This window comes from Labrus bergylta, chromosome 19, assembly GCF_963930695.1.
Source record: "Labrus bergylta chromosome 19, fLabBer1.1, whole genome shotgun sequence".
NCBI lineage: Eukaryota > Metazoa > Chordata > Actinopteri > Labriformes > Labridae > Labrus > Labrus bergylta.
The window spans coordinates 22,286,002-22,306,492 of NC_089213.1; the positions used below are offsets into that span (position 1 = coordinate 22,286,002).

General features: G+C 39.4%; 1 protein-coding gene across 3 annotated transcripts in view; it reads left to right on the top strand.

The window, feature by feature from the left end:
• The first annotated feature begins 4,146 nt into the window (after nt 1-4,146).
• The window catches only part of ripor2 (RHO family interacting cell polarization regulator 2), a 71,357-nt gene continuing 55,012 nt past the window's right edge, over nt 4,147-20,491 (top strand). For 2 of the 3 annotated variants that reach the window (XM_065948244.1, XM_065948248.1), the window contains exon 1: nt 10,072-10,292. In XM_065948244.1, coding sequence (XP_065804316.1) covers nt 10,214-10,292 — 79 coding nt within the window. In that variant the 5' untranslated portion in view covers nt 10,072-10,213. Of the gene's footprint in view, nt 4,292-10,071; nt 10,293-20,491 lie in introns of those variants that run through there. The other variant, XM_065948245.1, reaches the window with a different exon arrangement.

Consider the following 20,491-nt stretch of genomic DNA (forward strand, 5'->3'; position numbering starts at 1 on the left):
TCAACTTCATCAACTTTAGCTCTATCCAACATACACACATGTATAGTGTGCCAGATTACAGAAACAACAACTGCTTTACGGCAGCTATGTAGTAACTCTCTCGGCAGTATCCCAATCTTTTTTTCCCCATTTTGGCAAATTTTAATTTTTTTAAGCCCCCGCACCCAGCCCATCATACACATGGAGACATATATATATATATATATCGATACACACTAATCACACTGTCAGTCATGACCTTTGCTAACCCTACCCTACCCTGACTTGTGAAAATAGGGCAAGCAGCTTATACAGAGGAATCAATTAAAAGTTATGCTGCAACATGAAACTTCCACATTTTTAACATGTAACAACAGTCATAGCTTCAAACTGATTGTTTTATACCTGACTCTGAATATAAACAACTCCCCTAAAAATAAATGTTTTGTGCTACAGATCTTTTCAGGTCTGAGACTGCCTGAATCAGTTTTCAATGTCCAGCTATGATCTTTATTTTGTGTTTATTGAGGGAACTGCAGAAAAACTTCTCATGCAGGTAGGATGTGGCAAAAGGAAGGAGTTTTGTTTGTTGTACAGGTAAAACCGAGGGCAAGATATGACATGTTATATTTCCTTGTCTTTGTTTTTGTAGATTCATTGTTAGCTTTTCTTTTACCTGCTTACCATGCTTTGCTGGCAGTGCAACATGCTGTGCATTGTTTTTATTAGGCTTGCTAAAGGGACACACATTACTTGAAAAAGGTCTTTACAATAAAACAAAAGGCGATGATAAAGTGCAGAGCAATATAAGTTGCGTTAAATTTGCACATCATAGAAATACTTGTTCCATGTTTAATGAGATTAACCACATGAGGTTAAAGCAGAAGGAGAAACAAGCAGAGTAAGACAACAGGCAGTCTCACTTCACATCATTTGCTAGCCCTGTTAGCACATGTCTTTGTGATGATACCAGAGCAAGAAGATGAGCCTTATGTCCAGGTGAAGGCTTCCGCGAGCTGATTGCGTTTGTCGAGCCGGAGTACTAGCCACCATGACGGCGAACAACAGCTACGGGAGTGAAAGAGATGTGAGGAAAGCATAGAGAATTGTTCAGAACAGCAAAGTGTCACCATCACTTGTTGTTTCATTCAGAACTGGGATTTTAAAGACCGCTGTCCTACACACACACACAGTACTGATGAGCCACACATGGCAGAAAATCTGTGGCTGTCTTCCTTTTTTTTTCCTTTTTTTTACGGTGAAAAATAAATAATCACCATGTATTTGAGTAATCGTTTAAAAGGTAATGCGGGTACTCGAGGAATTTAGATAAGTATAAAGGCCTATCCCTACTTTTGATAGTCAGTCTATGTTTTAAAATATTCAGAATGACACACAGCCTGTGTGAAACAAGGTAATCATCAGCATATAACATGTACAATCATTTGTTAATTTATGTTCATATATATATATATATATATATATATGAACATCTCACAAAAAGTAAAGAAATTTATGTTTGGCAGATTATTTCTTTGTTGTAACAATTCTTCTTGGCAATAAATCCTATACTGCTGGAAAGCTTGTTTAATTCGCTTTTAAATTGTGCCACATTTGTAAGAAACATGCATTTGTGGGATAAGCAGCAGAGCTGAGTATGTGGGTTGTGCCCATGAAAAACTTGCCAATGTTCTCTGCCAATGCCAAACAACTTATTCTGCTGTTGCTATTGACACAACACAAATTTCCTTACTTTTTGTGCGATGTTTATAAATTTATATATGTATACATCATTATTTTAGGTAAGGATTTTTTGTTAAACATGAAATGAATTTACTATTTGAAGTTGGCCAAAACTGTTTGAGGAACAAACTGCTAATTGGCAAAAATGTTGATGTATGTAGGTCAGATATAGTTGGTTTAACGAGTGCATCATGCTCATACTCCAGGGAGAAGGACAGATGTGTAAGTCACGGCAGATGTCATCACTCTGGAGGGACTTGATACAAAGCCAGGCAGAGCGACAAACACACTTACTTACTTGCTCACACACATGGAGAGTTTCTTTAATTTTTTTTATTTTTTTTATGCCCTCATGCGTGATGATGAACTGTCACCACAGTTTTCCAACCCAGCGCCCACTGCCCCTATTTCTCTGACCACCGGGGCAGAAAGGCTACATGTGTAACACTTTCTCTGACCAGTTCTGTCATTCTCCGACCCTAAACTACTCCCACACCCACTTCCTAACTGTGACACTCTTTATAGCTGCACATGTGCACTCTGTTGTACTGCAATAGGCACTTGATGTTATTTTACACACTATTGCCCAACCATTCCTTCCTTGTCCACACCCTGTTTCTCAGAAGCTGTGTTGTGATATTCTCTCTTCCTGTTCACTTGGTAGAATTTTTAATAAATCTATAAAAGCATCCGAGCTCTTCATGAACGCTGTACTTTATAAATCCCTGTTTGTGTTCAATTGTAGGAGTGTGTGAACGCCTGTCAAGCACAGAATTATGCAATATACACACTATCGGTTTCAAACAATATAAGCAAGGGTCATAACTGTGGGTTAATTCTGCCCATAAGATGACATTGCATCAGCTTCTTTCTAGTTTTGAAAGTTAACTTCCCGTTTCTGCGCTAGCAGGTGTGGAAGTTATGTATTTTTGGGCACATGAGGATGTGCTGAGCGAGCGTGGGAGAGGAAACTGTGGTTTTTCAGAGCTCTTGCCCCACCCTGGTGCCACCCTCCTCATCTTGCTTTGGATCTTCCTACCAGAAAGATGTCTCTCTGTCAAAAAATTTGAATATATTATACAATTCACAATGAACAGCTTGGGGGCAGTTTGAAGATATTAACTATCGGCGATCTGCTCGACAATAGCAACATGGTTTGACAGCTGCAGCATGTAAATGAGGGTACTTTCATTAACTGCAACTTCTATAGATAAGCACATTTTCAACTTTTGCATTTCCTCTTATTGACCTTTAGCTAAGCCCTGTCCCCAGTGGTTTCTGTTGCCACACCTGTTTTTTTGTTAATGAAGCACACACACTTTGGTAATGATGGCAGATTCACCTCTGTCTCTGCCTGACTTAAAGGCTTTTTATGCGGTTTTTCACACTTAAATATAATATAAATCAAGCATATCCTCTGAAAATAACTCTGTGAGTCATGACTGTCTACAATGGGTGTAACACCCGAGTCCCACTGTCTGTGATGCTTTCTGAGTTTTCATAGTCCTATCTTCACTTTGTTTACATCGCCGGGACGGCCGGCTGACTCCTCCCCTCGTGTATAAAAGTTGTTTAATTGAGGGACTAGAGAAAAGAAGAATAACATACTGTACTCACTGCTTAACTGTGTTTCTAGATCACGCTCATTTCAGGTAAATTTACATGCAGTGTGAAGATACAAGCATAATAAAGACCGCTAGCATTAGCATGCTAACACAACAATGCACCGCAAGTTGTTTTGGTTTCATGCTGGTGCTCAAGGGCGACATCTGCTGGATCAAAAAATCACATATAAAGCCTTTAAAGATGTGTCAAACTGTCGGGTTTAAAATCAATATTGCAAAGGGATGACTTCTCATCTGCTTCTGAACAACAATACAATACTTTATTGTCCCCCAGCGGGAAATTTGTTGTCACAGGTTTGCACAGTTGGTATACAAGTACAACACTTCCTTTGAGGCTATAGGATGACTCTTATCTCAAGGTAAACATTATTAAAGCCCCCAGAGGTAACACAGAGAATACTTGATATAAACTTAAAAAGTATTCCTAATAGTTGTTATCTTTTATCTCACCCTACAGATTGTCTGATGAACAACCGCTAAAACTTGATGTTGAAGGTCAGAGACAAATGTACGGATAAAACTGTGGTCTGCTGCTTCATTTGCTTGAGTGCATCGACAGCATATTATCTTTTCCCTCCAGGTGTACCCGACAGCAGCATCAGGGCAAAAATATTGGCACTGCCGTCTCTGTGGTGCCAGTCTGCACAGCTGGCGTTGCAAGCGGCTGTATTGCTGCCATTGTCTGATGCCCTCTGTGCACTCTGGGAAGGAGACAGAAAGGCAAAGAGTAAATGAGTGAGAGAAAGGGATCCGATTGTGGAAGACAAAATACAATAGGGACAGGGAGAGACAGGGAGAGGGCATAAAAATAGAAATTGGTGACAGCTCAAAGGGAGTTCTGGGCTTCACACTGACAAGAAGGCGTCCACCGGGATTTCATATAATGTACCGCCGAGTCAGGACATACAACCATATAAAGATGAAGCGATACCGATATTCTTACAGTAGGTATATCTACAAGTTCTTCTCACCACTTAACTTTTTTGCCTTTTCATTCACATAACTCATCTCCCCTTGCGCCCTGATGCAAACTAAAACCAAACAGAATATTCAAACAATTAAAGGCTGTGTGTTCGTCCGGGTGGTGATTGGATGCTGCTGAAAAAAACTGACAAGTTTAGTCTTAAAATAATTTGAAATTCGGGACCCATTTGCAAGTTCACTCATTGTGATGCCCTCATGTTTGCACGGACTAATTTTCTGCTTAAATAACTCCAGGTATTCATGAGGTGTTTTAATCACAGGTTCACTTTGATTGCTGCATGTTTTATGCAGCGGTGTTCAGTTTCAATCGTCTTATTTTTTGCCTGTTGTTTGGAATTATTCTGTTTTCAGCTGTTTTTTATTCATGCTTTGATTTAACGCTGACTGCTCTGTGCTGTGACTTGTTGTTTGAGCCGCAGTCATGATCCACTCTCTGATCTCCAGTTTGAAGAAAAGCTGGCAAGAAAAGAGACCTTGAAAAAAAGACGTGTGCGCCCGTGTGTGTCTACATTTCATGATTCTATGCAAGCTGGGCTGTAGGACGGTTCATTATGATTGTGTCCTCCACTACTACCATGAAGCTGTAGTGCATCGCACACTAACTCACACTCTCACATACACACAAACACACACACACACACTCACATGTGCACCTCAAATGAGTCAGAGAGTTCCATGGCAAATTGGATTTACCATGCAATGCCCTCATTATTGTTACCAGGGTAACCAGGCGCCCCTTCACAATCATCCCATTTTGTCATCCTTCTAAGAGGGAGAAAAGAGCCTGGGTGGAGGGAACAGAGAAAGAAAAAAAACGAGGGAAAGAAGAGAGAAGATGTCTCTTTTTAAACATCTTCCTCTCTGGCATTAGTCTGAATTATCTAAGTTAAGTTGAACTCAACGCTCCTGTAAAAAATGACATTACTAATGGCTCTTTCACCTTTGACCCCATGTCTCTCTGCCGTGGTTTGAGAGATGAAGTCAGACTGGTATAAAAACTTTCCTCCCATCTGTCTCTGTCCTAAACCTCTCAACCTACTCATGTCATTCTGTTGCAACATACATTTGCTTAAGTTCCCTGTACTCGGAAATCCAGTTTCCTAAGGCTTTGTGAAATTGTTTTTTGTTAAGCAACAGTTTCCTGTTGAGTGATCGGTGCATTTTCCACGCTTCATTCAAACTATCTCATCGTTTAATTTGAGTTCATTTATTTTTTTCAATATGTCTTCATTATCTGCAGTCCTTTATAAAATATGGGTGCAACATTTTGTTATGGTCAGCAAGTATTATCCCATGGCTTAATATGCCTTCATGAAATTCATAGAAATCTACCATTTCTAAGGCCATGTCTTAATTTTAATGTCTTAAATTTTCAGTTTTTTCGGTTGTATTCACCTTCAAATTACTCATTTTTTTAATTATCCAGCATGACATGTCTTACACCTTTGCATGAATTTAAATCCAACCTGCTAGAAATACATATTGGTAATATAATGCTTAAAACTGAATGTGTTATTCATTCTATTCATTTGTGTTGGACTTAAACTCAAATCTAAAATAAACCATCAAAATATATTGTTATCGGTCTGTTTAAAATACAAAATGTGTAATTTTCTCCCAATAGAAATGTAAAGCTTCCACTCAACTTTAAACCTATGGACACCAAATTGTCCAGATAAAAACAGGAGATGAACTCAGTGACCTCATAGCCAGAGCCAAGGAGTGAAAACAAGATGCAAACGTTCAGCCTTTTAATCTTAACATTGAAAAATTATGTTTTTCTCCTTAACTGAGCAAGATAACGCGATTGAATGTTCTGTCTAATGTATGTTGTAATGCATGTAAATTAGCCTGCAACATACATGCTAATGAGTCTCTGCTTCCATGCTAATAACCGATATTTTAGTCCAAAGTAACATGCGGCGCACTGATGCATATTGTCAAGGCCGGAGCAGTGAGTGTGTAGGAGGCTGAAGCCGCCTATTCAGCCTCCTAGGACACTCATCATCTGGCTTGATTCAGACGCCAAAGAGCTCCATTGTTTGACCCCATTCAAACAACGCCATTGTACCAGGCGGGTCCGATTGTGCTCTCTCTTTGCAGTGCAGGAGTAACAACTGTGTGTTGTCTGCTGGGTGTTTTTTTGGCATTGTGTGTGTGAGTATTACTATCCAGACGTGTGTGTGTATCTGTGTGTGTGTGTGTGTGTGTGTGCGTGCGTGCGTGCGTGCGTGCGTGCGTGCGTGCGTGTGTGTATGTGTGGTATTGTGTCTTTGCATCCCTGCAGCATGCGTTTGCATTTCCCGGGGCAGGGGGTTTTCTCTGCTGGTGACAACAATGTATCCAGTCATTGAAATGCAGAAGGGCAAATGCAGCCCAAACATGACCCTGTTTCCCTGCCTGTGAAGACAAATGTTTAGAAGCTGCTACTGAGGGAAAGAGAGACCAAAGTGAAGTTGTTTAAATTTGTTTGAAAGCTCAGATTTGAATCTTTCAATACCTGCATGCATCATGTTTTATGTTTATTTAACTCTCTTTGTTTAATGTCTGTTTTGGTGCATTAATCATGATACAGTCACCAGAACCTGTGATGGTTGTACAGTGAACAGATGGCAGTGGGATGAATCTGCATAAGATAGTGGGATTTGCTTTGCATTTGTCAGTGTTTTGTCTTTGTTCCTGTTGCAGACAACTAGTGATTCAAGTTTCTAGGATCAGAGCATCAAGTCCAAATGTCCCTGCTGAGAAACAAAATTACGGGCAGAGAACATAATATTTGGACAGTTTAAATAAATAACCACTTAACACACCGGCACAGAAGTTGTTATGGCACCTTGCTGAATATAAGATTATTCTCCAGTTTTGGTGGAAATATAAATATGATTTTATTTACAGTTCTGGTTTGTTCTGATTTAAAGTTGTTGTTTTTTTTATCACTTTCTGTAATGTCTTACTGCTGTTGAACATTCATATACTTGCACTATACCCTGAACATCCTTTATTTTCCATACTGTCAATAGTGAGTTTCAACTTGCAGCCTGCCCGATACTCACTGAGTGAAACACAGACTAAAAGGCTGTCGGATGTGTGCATGTGATTGTGTGTCTGTGTGAACATGTGTTTTGCATTAGACTCGCATCTATCAAATAATTAACTTTTTGTAATGTGTAACAGTCCAAAAACTATTCAGTCACAGCTAAAAAGAGTCAGGAAAGTATCCAATGTAATACAGTAGGAAATCAAACAAGCTACTTCTGGGGCATTTTTACATTTTAAAAAGCTACAATAGAAAAGAATTGCTGATTGAATAGTCTGCAGTTAGTTTACTTTCTTGTGGCTTGTTTTTAAAGGATAATTTGCAGGAGTGTCTGGGCTGAGGTCAGAGTCCCAGTCAATGCTTCCCGTTTTAGCCTCTGTCACAGTTTTGGTTCCTGGTTCAGACAAACGGATAGCAAACAACAGTGTTCACCACATACTACCATATAACTATTGTCTAATTCTCACAACATCTGCCTCAGTTACATCAGACATAAAAGCCAATCTTCTCGTCCTATGAATTTTTAAACATAGCTTTTTTTAACCAACATCCCTCCTCCTCCTTTACAGTTTCTGAAGTGTCTGGACTAGCCTCAATGAAAATGAGTTTGCCTCCAGGTTCATTCCCTTGAGCTTTGGCCTTAAAGGGAGGCAGCGTCAGAGGAGAGGAAGTGTGCGGGAAAAGTGATAATGAATTGACATGAGGCCTAGTTTCTATTCTGGTTGAGATGGTGCTGCGTAGATGGGATGTGACTCAGAGAAGACAAAAGAAGACATGATGTAAGATAGAGAATGAAATACTGTGTCTGTCTTCAAGTTAGATTTTTTTTTCAATCTTAGAGTAAATTAAGATTGAAAAAAAAGAAGACTTCATAGTGAGTTGACGCTATACAAATAAAAATAGATTGATTGGGAACTTGGGGGCTTGAAGTGATGAACGGCATCTGTAAGGGGCCTCTTGGGGATGGTGCAAAACTTTAAAAAGTCTGGATTACTATTTCCCATGAAAAGCTGGAAAGTTTTTCATTTCCCATTACAAAACTTTGAAGCTGTTACATGCACCCAAAATGTCTCAGTGGCCGAGCTACAAGATGGACTGTGTTCCTCAGTAAGGCTGCAACATGTCTCGAGTGATGGAACTGTCAGGCACATTTGGTTGTGCTGAAACATATTTTATGGATTTTTCTGGAAATTTGAGCAACCATTCATTGATTAAAATTATTTTTTTTTCGTCCAAGGCATTTGTTTGTAGCCTACTTCAAAAGGAGAGATACCATATTCTAATCAGCCTCATGTGTATTGTTTTTGTGTTAATTTGCTAATTAGTAGAACCTGCTCAGTGGGTTAACATTGTTGGCTATTAGCTTTTAGCTAAAGTCAAACATTGTATTGCCTGATTGAGTGGTAAGCGTGATAGTAGGCTCTTACTTTTCTTTTTAATCATGTAGAAACATAGCAGCAGTTTGCCCCTCAACAACAGACATACATTTAAGCTAGCTTAATGTATTTTCAAGTTGAATGACATGTTCTAAACATCACACTCCTTAAAAGCAGTGTGTTAGCATTGTCGGCTATACACTTTGAGCTACAGCCCACTACAGTCTAATAGAGTTGCTAGAATAAAACGTGTGTTATTCTCATGCAGCTTTCTTCCTGAAATATTGAGAATTATGGCTGTTTTATAGATTTAAATGACTATTGTTTTCTTCTGCATCATAAAGAGAATACATGAAAAATAATAAGAACCCCATCTACTGTTCTGCAACTTTAATGTCAACATACAACCTTTCTTTATTGAAAGCTCAAATTATCGTAGAAACAAATTAGAAATGCAGTTTTTTGAAACCCATTACAAATCTACTTTTATGTGCAGTAGGAGGAATAATTTTCAGGAAGAATTCTGGAAATGTCTTTCAAACAGCAACAAGTGTTTTCCAACAGCCTGTGAACGTGATCATGATTGGGGGCCATAGTTCTATTTTTAAATCAAAAGGTGTCAACTTTTGTCCCTAATGTAAAAACCTGTGATAATAAAGAGAGTAAACAAAGCCTCCCACAGTGTCCATGGAGAGTTTCATTTGCAGCACCAGACCTTATAAGCACTGTGGAAAAAATAGAGGGAGCAATCAGCGGGCTCCCATGATTCATAGCGAGCTGTGAAGGAATGACAAGTATAGCTAACCTCACACCCCACATGCCATGTCACAAACACACAGACGGACACACACACAAACACACACACATTTGTTCACACCCTTTTTTTTATGTCCATGCTGGCTCAAAATACTGAATCTATTTATTTCTGTTTATCGCCAGCCTCTCAAGCTGACTCATGTAGAGAGCCATACTGTGCATATGGACACCCACACACACACATGTACGGATGACTGACCCTCCCCAAACACACACACACACACACACACACACACACACACACACACACACACACACACACACACACACACACACACACACACACACACACAAGCACACTTGTTTCATACAAGTGTGCTTCAAACTGCACACTTTCACTTCAGCATTGCACAGGATGTTACGAAATCAGTCCTGTTGCTGAAACTTAGCGAAGGTTGATGGGAGTCCTCTCTCACCCACGCAGACACACACTTCACCTGGCACTTACACACACACCCTCCTGCGGAGAAGCTCAGTCCCAGTCCTCTGCTATACTCGAGCGAGGAGCCTGCCCAGTGATCGGACTGTCGCCCTGAAGCGAAGAGGCCGATCCGGCAGTTGATTCGATTTTACAGCCCAGTCACCTCCCTGGAAGCTCACATTAGTTAGCCGAGGGAGAGAAGAAGAAAAACAAGAAGAGGAGGAGTATAGTGATGGCTGTGACCGACATTGCAGAGGATGACCTGGATGAGATGATGCGCGAGGAAGCGGAGGATGTCTTCACTGACGACGGTAGGTTTGCCAAAGGGTCAGTTTAAGAGTGTGAAGGCAGGCATGGAGTTTACTGGTGGGCTGGCTGCTGGAGGAGTGCAGTGAGGTCACACTGGGTGGTGTTACACTTGTGGTTGTGATCAGGGTTAAGAAGAGGTTAAAAGTGATGGCTGAAGTGTGGCCCAGAGGGATCTGTTCAGCTGTGTAGGTGTGGTTGTATTCAGCATGTTTTGAGTAGGCTCTGCTACAAAGTGATTTTAAAAAACAACCACAGAAATTGATTTATCTAAGAAGTGGAGAGGGAGAAAACGCTTCAGTGTGCCACTTTCAGTCATGTTCATGCAACATTTGTGGTAATGAGTCAGTGTAATGAATGCATGACTAACGAGACCTTCTTGCCTCTTGTCTCAGTTGTCTCCTTTTGCCGGAGCTTTCTGCAGAGAGTTTGTTTATTGATTTTTCGACTTTTACCCTTTTTTTAGAAAGCTGAGAGGATCCATGCCCTCTGCCGTGTGGGCGGTCTTGTGTAACAGGCAGATGTTTTAAAACCAAGCAGTGTGCCGCACGAGAAAATAGTTTCAACATTGAACTTTGTGTAAGTTTCTTATTTAATAAAAAAAAAAAAAACCCAGCTGTAACAATAACCTATGTTTAGCTGGAAGAAAGATGAGCAGTTGTTTCACAGACTGATGAGAAATTAGGGAATAATGCTGCCAGGGTGCATAACAATTGACGATTGTTCTTTTTTGCTGTAATTTTGAAGGTTATCGCTGAAATTATTGTGTCTAAAAGAGTACATTTTTCACTTAATAAACATTGATGGAGTCACAGTGGACATGCAGTAACTAAGATACTGTCTTTTTTTCATGAAAAAAATTGAAAATCTTTCAGTTTCAAAAAAGTTGTACATTTTCATGAAAAAAAAATCGGTTAAGTTGGTAAGAGGCTTTTGTGCGTCTGGACTGGTGTCTCCGAAGTGGGTCATAATTATTCATCAGAGGAGTTCATACGCCCCCTTTTGTGGTACTCAGGAGCCTCATATTTTCAGAATGGTTTGTGTTCAGGAATTGCATGCGCTGAAATATCTGAAATTGCAGAGGCCATGGAAGTTCACTTTTTGAATTCTTTGGTCATTTCATATATTGTAGTTGTGGTGTTATAGATTTTTTTAAGTGTTCTGAGGAGTCATTATACTTTCACATTACCTGGACTACAGTTTGTTATCCAAACGTTTGGCAACGTTGGCATTTCCCATTAGCGGTTGTTCTAGTGTTAACAACTTTAACTGCAAACATCCGAGGCAAGAAACACCCCATATCACCCTTCATAAGCTAAAGCTTTACATTTCAAGGTAACACTAAATGTTCTAATATCGCCTCAAGCAGAAACACACTGCTGTCTGTAGCTTTATAATGAATAGAGAGATGAGAGTGGTTTCAAGTTTCCAATGTAACACTCTTGTTAAAATCATATTTTCCAAAATGTCAAACTGTGAACAACCCTTCCCCCCCGGGCAACACACACACATACGCACACACACGCACATGCCTGGGGCTCCCTTATGCAGAGCCATGTTTTTTATGCTGAAGGTTTTTCTTTCAACCCAACAGATTTCATTGTACAGATTAACACATTTATATGTATACATTTAAAGACGTTGTTTAGCTCCACACAGATCGCTCTGCAGCAGCTTCAGTGATGACGAGTGGACAGTGAAGAGGATATTCCCACATATTGCATCATTTGGTGTGTAATGTATGTTAATGCATCCACTGACCCACTTCTGACTGAGATATACCGATGGTAATGTGACGTTCCCTTTGAACATCACAGCCAGAAGGTATGCCAACAGAGGACTCTCTTGCAACAAACCGTCCAATCACAGTGCGCGGATTCATGCAGAGGTTGGCCATAAGGCATTGGTGTGTTTATTCACAGACACAGCTGAAGGTTGCAGAATATAGATCACTTATATTTTCTGTTCTAATTAGCTCTTGGAACTCTGGATTAGTCATGGAAATTATACTGTGTGTTTTGTGTTGAGTATTCAAGTGTTTCATTCGTATTGGCCCTGAATGCAAATCTACTACCACTGGCCTATTTCCTTTTTAAATCATTAGTTTTATTATTAGCAGTGGATTTGCAAATCTTTGAGCATTTCTACCACAAACTAGAAATTGGTGTTGAACAAGCATAGCTGAACAGAGTGGAAGATTAGTGGCATTGCTTCTGATAAAGTCTTTAAGGGGGGGACTGAAACCAAACAAGGGGCCAAAGTATGAATATTTTCATCATTCTTTCCCATTATTGCACATTATTTCTTCCAAATTACTGGATTACTTTGTATTTTAAGGCATTCAAAACATTCAGAGGTATGTGTACTGTAAAGCTGAAAACACAAAGTACATTCAATCTTTAATTGAACTAAACTGCTTGCAGTCAGCGTTCATGCAATCTGGTCAAGCAGGCATTAGATGGATTTAAAATAGATCAGATGTGTAATTATTTTGTACAGAACCAAAGTATTTTCATTCATTGACATTTTTACCCAATAACATGAATGTCTAAGAAAGCTTATATAAGTCCATCCAACGCTAACTATCAAATAACTCTGTGATTTTTCTGTTTAGACAAATCTGAAGTTGCAGCTAACATTATCATTCAGGCAGAAAAACACTGCTTGTGGCTGAAAGGGAAGGCATGTTTATTCATATTTATTCACATTTCAGCAACAAGGCAATTCAATTCAGGGAAAAAGAAACATTCAAACAGAAAAGTTTAAAATCCCTAAACAAACCATTGACAATCACAGAGAAGATTCAATATACAGGTAAGAGAGCCACTGATGTTAAATCAAGCACAACACATCCTCTGGCCAGAAGAGCGGAATAGGTTGATTGTCAGTGACTTCAAAAATAACCAACCAGTATATAAGACTTTTTCAAAATAAAATACTGCCAGCAATAGGCACTCTGGAAAAGTATGTGTCACATGTGTTTAATGTGTGAAATAGTAACGGGTGCTGACATCTTGCCCTTGAGAGGTCATTTGGAGCCAGTAGGGATAGGCTGATGCAGATGCGATATTTATATTTTTTTTACCAATCTTGCAGCCAGTCAGTAGGCTGACATTTAGATGCTCTAAATGTATTCAATCTTCTTTTTTTTTTTAGAGTTTTCATGCCTTCTATGTTTGTATACAGGCTATAGGTTTAATACATGCATAAGTCAGAAGCTTTAAGTCTTGTCTCCTTAATGAAAATCTTGTGTTTCACCAATTTGTACGTCCTACCCTTCCCCATAGGCGTATTTTCTTGTTTTTTTTAAAAAACATAAACTGACTCCCTCCTCAACACCCATCATAAGGCTGCCGCCTAACATGAACTTTAAAATGGGTCGCCTAGGGCCACTTGTACAGATAATCTATTACCATATATACCATATTTGGTCTAGTCATGCAATAATTTTAGATGGTGTTGTCAGTGTAGGAATAGCTTTTTAATGCACCAAGTAAATTATGAATTGGATGATAAAGACTGTACAGCAAGAAGAGAGGCATCTTACTTTTTAAACCTGTAAGCAAAATCTAATGCAACTCTAATAATACTGCAATAATGAGGAATTGTTTGCTATTATCTATGCACTCCCAGAGACAATAGGTTGTATTTGGCATTGCTACTCTTGTATGTTATTCTTTAGTTGCTGTGCTGCTGAATTATGACTAAAGGAGCGCTACTTTTAGCCCGGCGGTGATAATGACAAAGTGCTTTACAGAGCAGTTACATGGTCACAAGCTCACTATCTCCCTCCCCGATTTTCTGTCTCTCTTCCTCTCTCAGACTCTCAGCAAGTCCTCTTCAGGTTATATGAATTAGCAAAAAGCCTTGGTTAGCTTTACTCAGTGGTGTTAATGTGTTTTAGGCGCAGCCCTGCATCAGTCAAAGCACATGGGCCTACTTAGGAGAAAAATAAAATGGGACTGAATGGAAGCAGAGTGCTCTTTTGGAGCCATGAAATTGAGATACTTGTTGACAGGAAGTTACCCTGTGTATTGAGAAATGTAGTTCCCACCTACATTTACTGATTTCAACACAAAGTTCTTTGTTCCTGATGCAGTATGCGGTACGTTTAGGATTTAATTTAAAGTTTACAACATCTGGTAAGAAAATTGTACATAGTGAGGTAGTTTGATTATCTCCAACATATTGTCAGTTGCTGTGAGCTTTATAAACTACATTTACCTTCACTGTTGTGAAGAGGTTCAAGAGCTCTGAAAAGGTTGCCAAATCAGAGATCTGGCTGACTGACATCTGTCTTTGCTTATTGGGAAAAACAGTCATTTCAGACAGATTTGAAGGTGCAGGATTGTGATTCGAGATGTCATATTCCCTCAAGGCAAGAGAGTTAAACAGAGCTACATCCATGAAAATTATGGATGGAGAAAGCAACATGTGATTAATGCAACTGTACAAGTGTTAACAGATTACTGATGTTACTGACTGTTACATATCACATCAAAAACTACATCTTAGTTTATTTTCTTTAATACATTAAATACTTGAGAGTCATCTGCATATCATTGTAGTTTTTACATTTTGGTCATGGCACATTTTCATGATGCCCCGTCCCGTGAAAGTGGCAGTCTCAATTAAATAATCGAAATATAATAACAGCTGAGTCTGGAAGCAGACATAGTTAACACAACCTACAATCTATATGGAAGGGATTCTATTCTGTAAAAAACAAGGGAGAAAATGTGTCTTTTTGTCCTTTGTCCTATGGATGTGGATGAATATTTAAACCTCTTTCATGTGTAAGATGAAAACTTTGGATTGATTTTTCAGACCTTATAAAGGCAGCTTTGTTCCTCATTTGACCATTGGAAATCAATGCGCTTGTACAGTTCTTTCTTTGTTTTTAAAGTTTTCCACAAGCTCAGAGGTCATAGACCTGTCTCAACAACCTTGCAAGTTACAAACATCTTAGATAGTTTGATACTCGAATACTTAACATACTTACCAGTCTCAGCTCGGCCCTGATGAACCCCCTGCCAGATCCCCTCGGCACATACACCCACCTGACCCTATAACCACTTTTTTCAGATCTTAGACAAAAAAAAAACACTTAAAATTGTTTTGTGAATTTTAACACAAACAAAACTCTGCTTTGTTCCCCTGTTAGCACACTTTACCACACATCCCCACAGTCCCCCTTTCCTGAAACATCTGAAGAAAATGGCTCAACTAAACGACACAAGGACTTCAGTAAAAGTGCACAGCGGCTTCATTGAGTCCAAAATCAACTCAATGGGTTCTTAACTCCTGCTTCCTCCTTTTAAGTAATTTAAAGGGCTTGAGTTTGCTTTGCTGGTCTACTTATGGGGTTGGCAGAGTAGCAAACAGAATGCAAAAGAAACGTGTGAAAAGTGTTTAGTGTATCCTGAAGGAAAGCCATAGTAGTGGGGATTTAATAACAGTAAAAATAAAGTTCAATACAAGTCCTTTATTGGTATGAAGCGATGGTGTTTGGTGTCTAAATAAACCTGTGTTTGACTAACTGGGTCAGGTCAGAAGCTTCACAGAGCTGCTTTCAGTCAAAAGTAAGTGGTCCTTGAAGGAGGCCTTGAAGCACCCTCGAATACATTTGTACTCGAGAACCACATAGGAAATAACTCTTCCTTTGGCATGCTACATTTACTGCATGTGTTGAACTGAACCTAATCCTTGTCATTAAACACAGGGGTAGTGCTAGTTTTAGAAAAGTCGATCTATTCTGATGCAGGATTGTTGTGTAATGTGTTGTGCAATAGGATGTATATCAACTCCACCCAGACTACCAATTAGAAGACAAACCACTAATTGCAGGGCACAACCTCTATTGTCTGGCTGTTTTTCTTCTTTTAGTTTGTTTTTTCAAAACTCCTTCGGCACAAAGACATGTCAATCGCTGAGATTTTATGGTAGGTTTCCATTCAGCCAATGTCCCTCAACAGATTTAGAGAATGTAAATACATCCCCAGGGGGATGGGAGTACCTAAAGGTGTGATGTGACAACTGCAACTGAATGGGGTTAGAGCTTTAATGTTGTGTTTTTCACCTGCGCTCCTTAAGCCTTTACTCCAGACTTTGCCAGAGGGCTTTTCTTTCCTTTCTCAGCTAAACACACTGAGATTTAAGAAGCGATCAAATAAGCCAGAATTAAGGCATGCCAAAACATGAAAGCTTATTTTCAAGGGGGCATGTCAAACACATATAAAATGTAGGTGTTTTTTTGCAAGGGTCCAGGAGCGTTTCCTGGAACAAGTGATAACAGAGGGGCAACATTCCTCTAGTAATCTAAGAAACAAGGACCTAAAGACATTAGGAAGAACAAAGCAATCTTGGTGTGGAGTCAAAACATAAACCATAAATTGAGTTTTGTTGACCTCTGGCTAAAAGCAGGATTATGTTTAAGCAGCATTAGCAGATTAAATGATTTTCTGTAACTTTGTAAAATGTTACAAATTAGTACAAAACAAGTGATAACCAAATCCAGATTTGCTAGTTTGCCCGAATGTCTAATGTTGTCAAGATATAGGCTAACTTTCTTTAAATTAAATATATTTTATATTAACTGATGGATACTCTGCAACAGTTTCTTTCTATTTATTCTTAAGATGTCTGGTTTACAGAAATACTAAATGTTAGGTCTGAACATGCTATAGTGAATAATGTAAGAAAAAAGTTAAACACTGAGCTTTGCTAACTTGCCAAAATGGCTGAAAATTGTATACATAGCTCGTTCCCTGACATAAAATATATTTTACTGAAACTGAGAGATACTTCTGGAGTGTTTTGTTTAAAGCTACCTAGTGCTGCTTTGTTTACACACTTGCTTATTTTAACTGTGTCAGTCCTGCGGAAAAATTTCAGTTGACGTTAGCTTGGAGCTAAATGCTTTGCTAACCTTTATACTTAGCCTAACCTTGAGTCCTGCTCTTATTGATACACTGGAGCCTCAAGATAAAATTATCTGACAAATAAAACACAAGCTGCAAAATTAGTTTTACATTAGGGTCTGAAGGTTGTATAGCCATGCGACAACATCTTGATTTAATTTTATGGATTTTTAATTGTGTTATAATCAAATCAGGATTTCATATGATATGAGCTCTGTGTAGAGCGCTCATTAAATTATCTTGCTGATGACATGAAATCTATCTCACTTCTACAGTACACGCTTTCAGCTGTTGCCCGCGGGGTTAGATAGGAAAGCACCCCCACCACACACACTTACACACACACACACACACACACACACACTCACACACACTCACACACACGGGGCATTAACATGATATACAGAACTCATGGAGAAAACTGCAAGACAAGAAACCAGGTCACATTTCACAAATCCATTCCTTTCTCCCTCTCCTGTCTGGACTTGCCTTGTGTGGTAAACCCAATGAAACTGTATCCTCCTCTGAGCTGACATGATGAACAACAAGGCTCAGGATCACAGTGAGCAGAGTCCTGATACAAAAATCAGGGGGAGGCTTTCATAACTATCAAACTGCAGCATCTAATTCCATTAAAGAATTTCTCCTTGTTTTGGATTTTGGACAAAGGAAAAACAATTCCAATTTGGGCCAAAAGTTTCATTTCCCCTTCATGATTGTATTTTTTTTTTTACATCTCTTCTCTTGATTCTTTTTGTAGTTAGAAGTTGCTCTGAACTTTTTCTATAGATTTTATGCCAGCTAGTGCATCTCATTCAAGATGTAAATCCTGTACAAATAGTGTAAAGCATGGCAACCTTATGGCAACAATATTTTTTAGCAATTTGATGAGCAAGTCACAGGATGGAGACCCCATTAAAAACCACATCTAGGAAACAGATGTAGAAACTAATTTTTGTACCTTGTGGGTCATTTTGCTACACCCTGAAGCTTGTATTGTAAAGACGTGTCAGCTTTTAAACTCCCCAAAAAAGGAAATCAAATATTTCTGGAAAAAATAGAGTCTTAGCCCTTTCCTGACAATAAAGGATGATTTGGTAATTTCATGTTTTTTTTATTGGTTTTTGGTCAAGAAACTTACTTTCCAGACTTGAGGGTTAAAAGGAAGCATGGTGTTTGGATTTTCAACAGAAACATTCTCCTTTTATAACTTTAGAATTGACAATTCTTTACACTCAGATTTTGGAATCAATACCTTTGAACCAAAATGATTTACCTGATCCACACATGACTCTACTTGTTCTTTATGTGGCCTATATTGGCTCCAGTTCAAATTGTTGGCATTATAAAAGTTGACATAATGAACCCTCCCTGCAGCAGAGCAGTCATCATATTTTAACAAATGTAGATCTTTATTTTAATGTGACAAAAAAGTAACGCCCACCTCTTAAAGCTGTCAAGCTTTTTTTTTTTTTAATGGATTTGAATCATTTTATGAGTGATATGATGATTTAGTGAAATATCTTATTCAGTATCAGATCTGCAGTAACATACATGACAGGTCAGTTTAGAGGCAAAGAGGGCGCTGCTCGAGGTTGGAAGATGATCTAAAACTGACTTGATCTACTTGCCCTACTGTAAAACACACACACGTGCATGCACACATACACACACATGCAATGACCCACTCCTTTACAATCTACTCTACGTACAAGCGGTGGCTGCCAGCCACACACTCTGACAGTCCTCCCACACATACACCTCCGCTGTCTGGCCACAGATGTCGTCTCTGTCAACAGTGATACAACGATCAGAGATCAGGACAGTACTGTAGTTTGTGCATCAGTGTGTGTTTGTTGGGAGACGCTCTGACCTAAGGGGACCTACTGGAGCTGGAATATTACCACTCTGCATCTCCCTCTTCCTGCTTCTGACAGTTGGCTCCACTGACCTACTTTTGCCAAAACACTCAAACTATTAATGTAATGCTGTTAAAGAAGGAGAGAAACAGTAAAACAAAGCCGTACAGAGAGGGAAACACATTGCAGTGATTTGGGACTTCAGGTGTGTTGTGTAATGCTGCAACATCCAGTAAGCCAGATGATGCAAGAGTCAAAATTCTTATTTTGCAGATCAGTCGTAGCTGTGAGTTGTAAACTCCTCTCAGATGATGTTGTGAATTTTAACTTATATTTAAGATAATAGCTGCAATGTCCTGCTAACCTTTCCTGTTACTGTTCCCGTTTGGTTACCATGACGATCTGTGCTGTGGGCAACACTGGGCGTGCAGGGTTTACACTCAGCGGTTTGGAACCTCTCTCACAATGAAGTAATCTGTTTAAAACATTAAAACCTTTCTAGACCACCCATGAGTGTTCAAAAAGTGTAACATGAAGTTTTGATCCTCAGCGGTGTATTCATGTTATTACATTACTTAGAACAAGTTAGAAGCAGTCCGGGTTGCCTCCTCTGTGTTGGACAATGAGTCCACAATTGGAGTCTCTGGAAGATTTTAGTGCTCAAAGTCGTTGCCTGCTAACAGAAGGGTTAAAAGGAAGTAAAGCTTGCAGGCAGAACAACCAATGTTTTAATGTCATTTCTCTTTCAAGAAGTTTGTCACCAATAGAAAGATTTGTAGTTTTTTGAACAATTTTTAGCAAATACAAATGTGTCTGTGCAACTTTGATCTTTCAGAAACTATACCTGAAGAACATTACACATCCCCTATCTCATGTCTTCGCTTTGTGTGGTCACCATATGACGCCAGGTGATCTGATATTGTTGGCACACACCTGCAGTCTGCTGCCAGTCTATGACGTGTCTCGGAGCCCCTCAGGGGAGAGAGACTCTACCTGCAAAAAAAGCATCCTGTCATTACAGACTGAAGGAGCCACAGCATGGAGCGGAGCCCACAGGGCAGCACAGAGCCTGTAATGATTCACTTCTGTGGAGACACCCTGACTAATATGTAACTTCTGTACAGACATGGAATATACTTTGTTTAGTAGGAATCTGCAGGATGTTAATCAGGAAATCAAAGTTGCCAATATCAAAATGTACCTTGTGTCTAGGTTCAGGACTAGTCCAACAATGAGTCGACCGAAACAGGGCTAGTAACCCGAGATGCATTCAGCATTTTCTACTGACATTTACGTGCCACACACTCTTACTCCGACACACACACACCATCAGCTGTGCCTGTACATCCTTTCGCCTTGACCCCTCCTGCCCTCCCGCCTTTCTGATTCATCCTGGTTTAGCTGTCATACATTTGTCAGGCAGAG